Consider the following 13,358-nt stretch of genomic DNA (forward strand, 5'->3'; position numbering starts at 1 on the left):
GGGATTGGGGGGGACTGGGAGGGACTGGTTTATACTGGGGGGGACTGGGGGGCAGTGGGAGGGACTGGGAGGGGACTGGTTTGGACTGGGAGGGTACTGGGGGGGACTGGGAGGGGACTGGGAAGCACTGGGAGGGGGTATGAGGGGGCTGGAAGGGGATGGGAGGGGATTAGAAGGGACTGGGAGGGACTGAGAGCTACTGGGAGCTACTGGAAAGGGTTTTAGGCAGGAGTGGGAGGGGATTAGGAGGAACTGGGAGCTACTGGGAGGGACAGGGAAGAACTGGGAGCTACTGGGAGGGGATTCAGAGGGAGTGGGAACTACGGGGTGGGAATTAGGAGGGACTGGGAGCAACTGGGAAGGACTGGGAGCTACTGGAATGGGTTTTAGGTAGGAGTGGGTGGGGATTAGAAGTTACTGGGAGCTACTGGGAGGGACTGGGAAGAACTGGGAGCTACTGGGAGGGGATTTGGAGGGACTGGGAGCTACTGGGAGGGACTGGGAGCTACTGGAAGGGGCTGGGAGCTCCCAGAAGGGGTTTATGGCGGGAGTGGGAGGGGACTGGGAGCGACTGGGAGGGACTGGGAAGAACTGGGAGCTACTGGGAGGGGATTAGGAGGGAGTGGGAGGGACTGGGAGCAACTGGAAGGGACTGGGAGCTACTGGAATGGGTTTTAGGCAGGAGTGGGAGATAATTAGGAGGTACTGGGAGTTACTGGGAGTTACTGGGAGGGACTGGGAGGGAATTAGGAGGAACTGGGAGCTACTGGGAGGGGACTGGGAGCTACGGGGAGGGGATTCGGAGGGAGTGGGAGCTACTGGGAGGGACTGGGAGCTACTGGAATGGGTTTTAGGTAGGAGCGGGTGGGGATTAGGAGTTACTGGGAGCTACTGGGAGCTACTGGGAGGGACTGGGAGGACCTGGGAGCTACTGGAAGGGGATTAGGAGGGAGTGGGAGCTACAGGGTGGGAATTAGGAGGGACTGGGAGCAACTGGGAGGGACTGGGAGCTACTGGAATGGGTTTTAGGTAGGAGCGGGTGGGGATTAGAAGCTACTGGGAGCTACTGGGAGCTACTGGGAGTGACTGGGAGCACTGGTGCCGGCAGGTGATCGTGCAGCGCTGCCTGGCGGGCCGCTCGCTGCTGCACGTGCGGGCGGGCTGCGTGCTCTGCGGCTACCTGAAGGTGCTGCCCGTCTTCCTCATGGTGCTGCCCGGCATGGCCGCCCGCCTCCTCTTCCCCGGTGCGTGCCCGCCCCGCCCCCTGCTAGCCATAATCCCCAAATGGTTGCCCAGGGCCGGGGTGAGGTGCTAAAGGGATGGCCAAGATGGCTGCCATCAAAGATGGCCGCCCAAGATGGTTGCCCAAGATGGCTACCCAAGATGGCCACCGCCCAAGATGGCCACCACCAAAGATGGCCACCCAAAATGGTTGCCCAAGATGGTTGCCCAAGATGGCTACCCAAGATGGCCACCGCCCAAGATGGCCACCACCAAAGATGGCTGCCCAAGATGGTTGCCCAAGATGGTTGCCCAAGATGGCTACCCAAGATGGCTGCCATCAAAGATGGCCGCCCAATGTGGCTACCTAAAATGGCCGCCCAAGATGGCTGCCACCCAAGATGGCCACCACCCAAGATGGCCGCCCGCCTCCTCTTCCCCGGTGCGTGCCCGCCCCGCCCCCTGCTAGCCACAATCCCCAAATGGTTGCCCAGGGCCGGGGGGAGGTGCTAAAGGGGGTGGCCAAGATGGCCGCCACCCAAGATGGCCGCCATCAAAGATGGCCGCCCAAGATGGTTGCCCAACATGGAGACCCAAGATGGCCGCCCAATGTGGCTACCTAAAACGGCTGCCCAAGATGGCCGCCACCCAAGATGGCCGCCCGCCTCCTCTTCCCTGGTGCGTGCCCGCCCCGCCCCCTGCTAGCCACAATCCCCAAATGGTTGCCCGGGGACGGGGGGAGGTGCTAAAGGGATGGCCAAGATGGCTGCCATCAAAGATGGCCACCCAAGATGGTTGCCCAAGATGGCTACCCAAGATGGCCACCGCCCAAGATGGCCACCACCAAAGATGGCCACCCAAAATGGTTGCCCAAGATGGTTGCCCAAGATGGCTACCCAAGATGGCTGCCATCAAAGATGGCCGCCCAATGTGGCTACCTAAAATGGCCGCCCAAGATGGCTGCCACCCAAGATGGCCACCACCCAAGATGGCCGCCCGCCTCCTCTTCCCCGGTGCGTGCCCGCCCCGCCCCCCGCTAGCCACAATCCCCAAATGGTTGCCCAGGGCCGGGGGGAGGTGCTAAAGGGATGGCCAAGATGGCCGCCACCCAAGATGGCCGCCATCAAAGATGGCCGCCCAAGATGGTTGCCCAAGATGGCTGCACAAGATGGCTGCCACCAAAGATGGCCGCCCACGATGGGTGCCCAAGATGGCTGCTCAATGTGGCTACCTAAAATGGCCACCCAAGATGGCCGCCACCAAAGATGGCTGCCCAAGATGGCCGCCACCCAAGATGGCCGCCATCAAAGATGGCCGCCCAAGATGCTTGCCCAAGATGGCTACCCAATGTGGGTACCTAAAATGGCCGCCTCCCAAGATGGCCGCCACCAAAGATGGCTGCCCAAGATGGTTGCCCAACATGGCGACCCAAGATGGCCGCCCAATGTGGCTACCTAAAACGGCTGCCCAAGATGGCCGCCACCCAAGATGGCCGCCCGCCTCCTCTTCCCCGGTGCGTGCCCGCCCCGCCCCCCGCTAGCCACAATCCCCAAATGGTTGCCCGGGGAGGGGGGGAGGTGCTAAAGGGGGTGGCCAAGATGGCTGCCATCAAAGATGGCCACCCAAGGTGGTTGCCCAAAATGGCTACCCAAGATGGCTGCCATCAAAGATGGCCGCCCAATGTGGCTACCTAAAATGGCCGCCCAAGATGGCTGCCACCCAAGATGGCCACCACCCAAGATGGCCGCCCGCCTCCTCTTCCCTGGTGCGTGCCCGCCCCGCCCCCCGCTAGCCACAATCCCCAAACGGTTGCCCGGGGACGGGGGGAGGTGCTAAAGGGGGTGGCCAAGATGGCCGCCACCCAAGATGGCCGCCATCAAAGATGGCCGCCCAAGATGGTTGCCCAAGATGGCTGCACAAGATGGCTGCCATCAAAGATGGCCGCTCAATGTGGCTACCTAAAATGGCTGCCCAAGATAGCCGCCGCCCAAGATGGCTGCCATCAAAGATGGCCACCCAAAATGGTTGCCCAATATGGCTACCCAAGATGGCTGCCCAATGTGGCTACCTAAAATGGCCGCCCAAGATGGCCGCCACCCAAGATGGCCGCCTAAAATGGTTGCCCAAGATGGCTGCCACCCAAGATGGCCGCCACCCAAGATGGCCGCCACTCAACATGGCTGCCCAACATGGCCGCCCAACATGGCTACCTAAAATGGCCACCATCCAAGATGGCCGCCGCCCAAGATGGTTCCCCAACATGGCCGCCCAAGATGGCCGCCCAATGGGGCTACCTAAAATGGCCGCTCAAAATGGCCGCCACCCAAGATGGCCACCACCCAAGATGGCTGCCACCCAAGATGGCCGCCGCCCAAGATGGCCGCCCTTAGTCCTATAATCCGTCCTAATCCCACCACCAATCCCCCAAATTCCCCTAATCCCACCCCAAATCCCCCTAATCTCATCTAATCCCACCCCATTCCCCTAATCCCGCCCCTTGTCCCCCAATAATCCCAATAATCCCGCCCCAAATCCCTCTAATCTCACCTAATCCCACCCTATTCCTGCTCCTAATCCCCCCTAAACCCTTAATCCCACCCCAATCCCATAATCTCGTGCCTCAGCCCCCTAATCTCACCCCTAATCCCCATAATCCCGCCCCTAATTCCCCTAATCTCACATCGAAACCACGGATTCCGCCCTAATCCTGCCCCATAATCCCTAAACCTGCCCCTGACCCCCTAATCCCGCCCCTTATACCCCAATAATCCCAATAATCCCGCCCCTAATCCCTAATCCCACCCCTAACCCCTAATCCCACCCCTACCACCTCTAATCCCACACCCGTTATCCTCATAATCTCGCACCCCAATCCCCTTTAATGCCCCCAAATCCTCCTAATCCCACCCCTAAAACCCCTAATCCCACTCTTTAGGCCCTTAATCCCACCCATTATCACCTTAATCCCTCGCCTCATCCCCTTACCCAGCCCCTCGGACCCCTAATCCCGCCCCTAAAACCCTTAATCCCACTCTTTAGGACCCTAATCCCACCCATTATCACCCTAATTCCTCCCCTCATCCCCTTACCCAGCCCCTCAACCCCCTAATCCCGCCCCTCAAACCCCTAATCCGGCCCCTAAAACCCCTAATCCCACTCTTTAGGCCCTTAATCCCACCCATTATCACCTTAATCCCTCACCTTGTCCCCTTACCCAGCCCCTCAGCCCCCTAATCCCGCCCCTAAAACCCCTAATCCCGCCCCTAATCCCCTAATACCACTCTTTAGGCCCCTAATCCCACCCATTATCACCTTAATCCCTTACCCAGCCCCTCAGCCCTCTAATCCCGCCCCTAAAACCCCTAATCCCGCCCCTAATCCCTTAATACCACTCTTTAGGCCCCTAATCCCACCCATTATCATCTTAATCCGTCCCCTCATCCGCTTACCCAGCCCCTCACACCCCTAATCCCGCCCCTAAAACCCCTAATCCCACTCTTTAGGCCCTTAATCCCACCCATTATCACCTTAATCCCTTACCCAGCCCCTTACCCGGCCCCTCAGCCCCCTAATCCCGGCCCTAATCCCTTAATCCGGCCTCCCGCAGATGTGGTGGGCTGCGCGGACCCCGAGCAGTGCCTGCGGGCCTGCGGCTCCCCCGCCGGCTGCTCCAACGTGGCGTACCCGCGGCTCGTCGTCACCCTGCTGCCCACCGGTACGGGATTATATGGGATTATGTGGGATTATATGGGATTATATGGGATTATATGGGAATATATGGGATTATATGGGAATATATGGGATTATATGGGATTATATGGGATTACATGGGAATATATGGGATTATATGGGATTATATGGGAATATATGGGATTATATGGGATTATACGGGATTATATGGGATTACATGGGAATATATGGGATTATATGGGATTATATGGGATTACATGGGAATATATGGGATTATATGGGATTATATGGGAATATATGGGATTATATGGGATTATACGGGATTATATGGGATTACATGGGATTATATGGGATTGTATGGGAATATATGGGATTATATGGGATTATATGGGAATATATGGGATTATATGGGATTATATGGGATTATATGGTGTTATATGGGATTATATGGGGTTAATGGTGGGTTATTAGTGGTAATAGGGGGTTATAAGGGATTATTCATGGTAATCGAGGGGTACTATGGGATTAGCAGTGGTATTCGGGATTATTAGGGGATTATTAGTGGTAATTGAGGGTTATTATGGGATTATGGGTGGTAATCGGGGATTATTAGTGGTAATCGAGGGTTATCATGGGATTATGGGTGGTAATCGAGGGTTATTGGGGTTATTAGAGGTAATTGAGGGTTATTAAGGGATTATTAGTGGTAATTGTGGGTCATTAGGGGATTATTAATGCCTATTAATGGGTTATTAGCAGCTATTAAATCTATTAATTTCTGATTAACGGCCATTAATCCCATATTAGAGGCCATTAATCCCATATTAGAGTCCAATAATCCCATATTAGAGGCCGTTAATCCCATATTAGAGACCATAAATGCCATATTACCGACCATTAATCCCATATTAGCAGCATTAATTCCATATTAGAGGCCATAATCCCATATTAGAGGCCGTTAATCCCATATTAGAGACCATAAATGCCATAATGCCGACCGTTAATCCCATACTTGCAGCATTAATCCCATATTAGAGGCCAATGATCCCATATTAGAGACCATAAATGCCATATTACCGACCATTAATCCCATATTAGCAGCACTAATCCCATATTAGATGCCAATAATCCCATATTTGAGGTCATTAATCCCATATTAGAGACCATAAATGCCATAATACCGACCGTTAATCCCATACTTGCAGCATTAATCCCACATTAGAGGCCATAATCCCATATTAGAGGCCGTTAATCCCGTATTAAATACCATAAATGCCATATTACCGACCACTAATCCCATATTAGAGTCCAATAATCCCATATTAAAGGCCATTAATCCCATATTAGAGACCATAAATGCCATATTACCGACCATTAATCCCATATTAGCAGCACTAATCCCATATTAGAGGCCGTTAATCCCATATTAGAGACCATAAATGCCATATCACTGACCATTAATCCCATATTAGCAGCACTAATCCCATATTAGAGGCCATAATCCCATATTAGAGGCCGTTAATCCCATATTAAAGACCATAAATGCCATATTACCGACCACTAATCCCATATTAGAGGCCAATAATCCCATAATAGAGACCATAAATGCCATATCACCGGCCATTAATCCCATATTATCAGCACTAATCCCATATTATCAGCATTAATCCCATATTAGAAGCCAATAATCCCAGATTAGAGGCCAATAATCCCATATTAACCGCCATTAACCCCCGATTCCGACCTCCGTGGCCCTACTGGAGGCCCACCACGTTGCGTTAGGGCTCCCTAATTAGCACCTGGCCTAATTAACACCCCCCCGGCAGGGCTGCGGGGGCTGATGCTGGCGGCGGTGCTGGCGGCCCTGATGTCGTCGCTGGCCTCCATCTTTGCCAGCGCCAGCGCCATCTTCTCCCTCGACATCTACCGGCGCCTGCGGCCCCACGCCAGCCAGCGCCAGCTGCTCATAGCCGGCAGGTGGGGACACCGCGGGGACACCGGGGGGACACCACGGGGACATGGGGACATCATGGGGATCACCATAGGGCCATGGGGCCACCATAGGGCCATAGAGCCACCATAGGGCCACGGGGACACCATAGGGCCACCACAGGGCCATGGGGACACCATAGGACCATGGGGACACCATAGGGCCACCATAGGGCCACAAGGACACCATAGGGCCACCACAGGGCCATGGGGACACCATAGGTCCATGGGGACACCACAGGGCCATAGGGCCACCATAGGACCTCGGGGCCACCATAGGGCCACCACAGGTCCATGGGGCCACCACAGGGCCATGGGGGCACCATGGGGACCACCATAGGGCCATGGGGACACCAGAGGGCCATGGGGCCACCATAGGGCCACAAGGACACCATAGGGCCACCATAGGTCCATGGGGACATCAGGGGGCCACCATATGTCCATAGGGCCACCATAGAGCCATGGGGCCACCATAGGGCCACCATAGGTCCATGGGGCCACTACAAGTCCATGGGGACACCATAGGGCCACAGGGCCACCGCAGGGCCACCATAGGGCCATGGGGACACCATAGAGCCACGGGGACACCATAGGGCCATGGGGACACCACGGGGACACCACGGGGCCACCATAGGGCCATGGGACCACCATACGGCCATTGGGCCGCCATAGGTTCATGGGGACACCATAGAGCCATGGGGCCACCACAGGGCCACGGGGGCCACCATAGGTCCATGGGGACACCACAGGGCCATAGGGCCACCATAGGACCTCGGGGCCACCATAGGGCCACCACAGGTCCATGGGGCCACCACAGGGCCATAGGGCCACCATAGGGCCATGGGGACACTATAGGGCCACAAGGACACTACGGAGACCACCATAGTACCACGGGGCAACCACGGGGCCACCATAGGGCTATTGGGCCACCATAGGTCCATGGGGCCACCAAGGGGACACTATAGGTCCACAGGGCCACCATAGAGCCACGGGGCCACCATAGGACCACCACAGGTCCATGGGGCCACCATAGGGCCACGAGGCAACCACGGGGCCACCATAGGTCCATAGGTCCTTGGGGACACCACAGGGCCACCACAGGTCCATAGGGCCACCACGGGGACACCATAGGTCCATGGGGACACCATAGGTCCATGGGGACACCACAGGGCCACCATAGGGCCACCACAGGTCCATGGGGCCACCATAGAGCCATGAGGCCACCATAGGACCACGGGGCCACCATAGGGTCACCATAGGTCCATAGGACCACCATAAATCCATGGGGCCACCATAGGGCCACAAGGACACCATAGGGCCACCATAGGTCCCTGGGGACACCATGGGGACACCATAGGTCCATAGGGCCACCACAGGGCCACGGGGCCACCATAGAGCCACGGGGCCACCACAGGACCACGGGGCAACCATGGGGCCACCATAGGACCATAGGGCCACCACGGGGCCACCGCAGGGTCACCATAGGTCCACGGGGCCACCATAGAGCCACGGGGCCACCACAGGACCACAGGACCACCACAGGGACCGCAACCAACGTTGGCCAACGTTGGCCAACCGTTGACCGCGCCCAACGAGGTGCCACCGGGAGGGGGTGACCGGGGGGGTGTCACCGGTGTCCCCGCAGGCTGTGGATGGTGGCCCTGGTGGGCCTGAGCCTGGCCTGGCTGCCGGTGGTGCAGGCGGCGCAGGGCGGGCGCCTCTTCGACTACATCCAGGCCGTGGGCAGCTTCCTCACGCCCCCCATCGCCGCCGTCTTCTTCCTCGCCATCTTCGTGCCCCGCGTCAACGAGCCCGTGAGCTGGGGAGGGGGGTTTGGGGGTTTTTTGGGGGGGAGGGGGGGTGAGGAGGATGAGGAGGGGTGGTGGGTGATGAAGGTGAGGGGCATAAGGGTCTATGGAGGATGATGATGAAGGACCCAAGGGTCTGTGGAGGAAGATGAGGGACTCAAGGGTTGTAGATGATGATGAAGGACCCAAGTGTCCGTAGATGATGATGATGATGATGATGGTGATGATGATGATGAAGGACCCAAGTGTCCATAGATGATGATGATGATGAAGGACCCAAGGGTTTATGGAGGAAGATGAGGGACTCAAGGGTTGTAGATGATGATGAAGGACCCAAGTGTCCACAGATGATGATGATGATGATGATGATGATGATGATGAAGGACTTGAGTGTCCATAGATGATGAAGATGAGGGACCCAAGTCTGTGTAGATGATGATGAAGGACCCAAGTGTCCTTAGATGATGATGATGATGATGAAGGACCCAAGGGTATACGGAGGAAGATGAGGGACTAAAGAGTTGTAGATGATGATGAAGGGCCCAAGTGTCCATAGATGATGAAGATGATGATGATGATGATGATGATGATGATGATGATGAAGGACCCAAGTGTCCATAGATGATGATGATGATGAAGGACCCAAGGGTCTATGGAGGAAGATGAGGGACCCAAGTCTCTGTAGATGATGATGAAGGACTCAAATGTCCATAGATGATGATGAGGATGATGAAGGACCCAAGTGTCCTTAGATGATGAAGATGAGGGAGCCAAGTGTCCTTGATGAAGATGAAGGCCCCAAGTGTTGGTAGATGATGATGAAGGACCCAAGTGTCCATAGATGATGAAGATGATGATGAAGGCCCCAAATATATGGAGGAAGAGGAAGATGAGGGACTCAAGGGTTGTAGATGATGATGAAGGCCCCAAGGGTCTGTAGATGATGAAGATGAAGGCCCCAAGTGTCCGTGGCTTCAAGCTGGCCTCGTGGGGACCCTGAGATCTTGACGGGGACCCGGGTGGCACCGAAGGGACCCAAGTGTCCGGGTGGCCTCCAGGAGATCCCAGTGGCCACCAGGGGACCCAAGTGGCCACCAGGAGGCCCAAGTGGCCGCTGGGTGATCAAGATGGCCACCAGGGGATCCAAATGGCCACCAGAGGTCCCAAGTGACCTCCAGGAGGCCCAAGTGGCCTCCATGGGACCCAAATGGCCTCCAGGAGACCCAAGTGGCCACCAGGAGACCCAAATGGCCTCCAGGAGATCCCAGTAGCCTCCAGAAGGCCCAAGTGGCCTCCAGGAGACCAAAGTGGCCTCCAGGAGGCCCAAGTAGCCTCTGGGAAATCCAGGTGGCTACCAGGGGACCCAAGTGGCCACCAGGAGGCCCAAGTGACCCCCAGGAGACCCAACTGGCCTCCAGGAGACCCAAGTGGCCTCCAGGAGGCCCAAATGGCCCCCAGGAGACCCAAGTGGCCTCCATGGGACCCAAGTGGCCACCAGGAGACCCAAGTGGCCCCCTTGGGACCCCCTGTGCCCCATCTCCCCCCCCCAGGGCGCCTTCTGGGGCCTGGTGCTGGGCCTGGTGCTGGGCCTGGGCCGGATGGTGCCGGAGTTCGTGTTGGGGACGGGGACGTGCGAGGCCCCCGGGCGCTGCCCGGCCTTCATCTGCGGCCTCCACTACCTGCACTTCGCCATCGTCCTCTTCCTCGCCACCTGCGCCATCATCATCGCCGTCTCGCTCTGCTACCCGCCCATCCCCCGGCGGCACGTGAGTGACATTTGGGGGGGGACGTGAGTGACATTTGGGGGGGGACGCGAGTGACATTTGGGGGGGGGGGAGAGGATGATGATGATGGGGGGGGAGGTTGGTAGATGATGATGAAGATGAGGGACCCGAGTGGCCATGGAGGAAGATGAGGGAGCCAAGTGTTGGTAGATGATGAAGATGAGGGACCTCAGTGTCTATGGAGGAAGATGAGGGACCTAAGGGTCTATGGAGGAAGATGAGGGACCCAAGTGTTGGTAGATGATGAAGATGAGGGACCCAAGTGGCCATGGAGGAAGATGAGGGAGCCAAGGGTCTATGGAGGAAGATGAGGGACCCAAGTGGCCATGATGATGATGATGATGAGGGACCCAAGGACCTATGGAGGAAGATGAGGGACCCAAGTGTCCTTAGATGATGAAGATGAGGGACCTCAGTGTCTATGGAGGAAGATGAGGGACCCAAGTGTTGGTAGATGATGAAGATGAGGGACCCAAGAGTCCATGGAGGAAGATGAGGGACCCAAGTGTTGTAGATGAAGATGAGGGACCCCAATGTCCATTGAGGAAGAGGATGGGGCTGAGTGTGGGTAGATGATGAAGGTGAGGGTCTCAAGTGGCCATGGAGGAAGATGAGGGACCCAAGGGTCTATGGAGGAAGATGAGGGACCCAAGTGTCCATAGATGATGATGATGAGGGTCCCAAGTGTGGGTAGATGATGAAGATGAGGGCCTCAAGTGGCCATGGAGGAAGATGAGGGATCCAAGTGTCCTTAGATGATGAAGATGAGGGACCTCAACGTCTATGGAGGAAGATGAGGGACCCAAGTGTCCCTAGATGATGAAGATGAGGCACCCAAGTGTCCACGATGGACACAGGCCACCCCGGGAGGAAGAGGAGGGACCCGGGTGACCACGGGAGGAAGAGGAGGGTGTGGGATGAAGACGAGGGACCCGGGTGACCGTGGTGACACCCCCCCCCCGTGTCCTCTTGTCCCCAGCTCCACCGCTTGGTCTTCAGCCTCCGCAACAGCCAGGAGCCGCGGGACGACCTGGACAAGGAGCCGGCCCTGGGGGGGGACGTCCAGCTGCAGAGTAAGGGACATGGGGGGGGCTTGGGGACATCATGGGTGGCCTTGGGGACACCAACGGTGGCCTTGGGGGCATCAACGGTGGTCTTGGGGACATTAACAATGGTCTTGGGGACATCAACGTTGACTTGGGGACACTTTGGGTGGCCTTCGGGATGTCAACGTTGACTTGGGGACATCAGTGGTGGCTTGGGGACATCATGGGTAGCTTTGGGGACATCAACAATGGCCTTGGGGACACCAACGGTGGGCCTGGGGACATCAACAATGGCTTGGGGACATCAACGATGGCCTTGGGGACATCAATGGTGGCCTTGGGGTCATTAACAATGGCCTTGGGGACATCAACGTTGACTTGGGGACATCAGTGTTGACTTGGGGACACCTTGGGTGGCCTTCAGGATGTCAACGTTGACTTGGGGACATCAACGGTGGCCTTGGGGACATCAACGGTGGCCTTGGGGACATCATGGGTGGCCATGGGGACATCAACATTGACTTGGGGACACCTTGGGTGGCCTTGGGGACATCAGCGTTGACTTGGGGACACTTTGGGTGGCCTTCGGGATGTCAACGTTGACTTGGGGACATCAATGGTGGCTTGGGGACATCATGGGTGGCCTTGGGGGCATCAACAATGGCCTTGGGGACATCAATGGTGGCCTTGAGGGTATCAGTGGTGGCCTTGGGGACATCAACAATGACTTGGGGACATCAATCTTGACTTGGGGACACCTTGGGTGGCCTTGGGGACGTCAACGTTGACTTGGGGACACCATGGGTGGCCTTGGGGTCATTAACAATGGCCTTGGGGACGTCAACGTTGACTTGGGGACATCAACGTTGACTTGGGGACATCAACGTTGACTTGGGGACACCTTGGGTGGCCTTGGGGACAGTAACAATGGCCTTGGGGACATCAACGTTGACTTGGGGACACCTTGGGTGGCCTTGGGGTCATCAACAATGACTTGGGGACATCAACAATGACTTGGGGACATCAGCGATGACTTGGGGACATCAATGGTGGCTTGGGGACATCAACGGTGGCCTTGGTGACATCAACAATGGTCTTGGGGACATCAACGATGACTTGGGGACAACAATGTTGACTTGGGGACACCTTGGGTGGCCTTGGGGACATCAACGTTGACTTGGGGACACCTTGGGTGGCCTTGGGGACATCAGCGGTGGCCTTGGTGGCCTTGGGGACACCGCGGGCCCAGGTGGGACCCCGTGGCCACGTGGCTCCCGTTCCTCTTCCAGACGTGGAGGTGGCGCCAAGCGGCCAAGGGGCGGAGCCAACGGGCCAGGGGGCGGAGCCAACGGGACAAGGGGCGGAGCCAAAGGGACAAGGGGCGGAGCCTGGAGGGGATGGGGGCGGGGCCAAGTACGTGGCCCCGCCCCCCGAGGACCCGGTGTGGAGCCGGGTGGTCAACATCAACGCCGTCATCATGACGGCCGTCGCCGTCTTCCTCTGGGGCTACTTCGCTTGAGATGCCCCAAAACCGCCCGGATTGAGCCCAAAAACGCCCGGAAATACCCCAAAAATCCGCTCCCCAAAAATCCGCTCCCCAAATGTCCAAAACGCAGCAAAAACGGCCCCAAAATGGCCCCAAAAGGCCCCAAAAATGCTGCCGCGAGGAATGTCCAAAAAATGACCCCCAAAAATCCCATAATTGGCCCCAAAGTGTCGGGATTTTCCCCCGAAGTTCCCCCAAAGCTACCTCGGAAATGTGAAAAAACGCCCCCAAAATGCTGTTATTACCCCCAAAATCCTCAAAAACGTCGTTTGTC

The 13,358-nt window shown here is 56.9% G+C and overlaps 1 protein-coding gene across 1 annotated transcript in view; it reads left to right on the forward strand.

Annotated features, from left to right (window-relative positions):
- LOC309888989 (sodium/glucose cotransporter 2-like) overlaps positions 1–13,193 on the forward strand; it is a gene marked incomplete at its 5' end in the record, with an annotated part of 28,749 nt that extends 15,556 nt beyond the window's left edge. The window contains 7 exons of the mRNA XM_082781649.1: positions 1,109–1,244; positions 4,829–4,936; positions 6,738–6,888; positions 8,546–8,714; positions 10,259–10,474; positions 11,472–11,565; positions 12,828–13,193. Coding sequence (XP_082637775.1) covers positions 1,109–1,244; positions 4,829–4,936; positions 6,738–6,888; positions 8,546–8,714; positions 10,259–10,474; positions 11,472–11,565; positions 12,828–13,057 — 1,104 coding nt within the window. The 3' untranslated portion in view covers positions 13,058–13,193. The remainder of the gene's footprint in view (positions 1–1,108; positions 1,245–4,828; positions 4,937–6,737; positions 6,889–8,545; positions 8,715–10,258; positions 10,475–11,471; positions 11,566–12,827) is intronic.
- Positions 13,194–13,358: the final 165 nt, after the last annotated feature.

Source organism: Aythya marila, assembly GCF_965140915.1.
Source record: "Aythya marila genome assembly, chromosome: 31".
Classification (NCBI taxonomy): Eukaryota; Metazoa; Chordata; class Aves; order Anseriformes; family Anatidae; genus Aythya; species Aythya marila.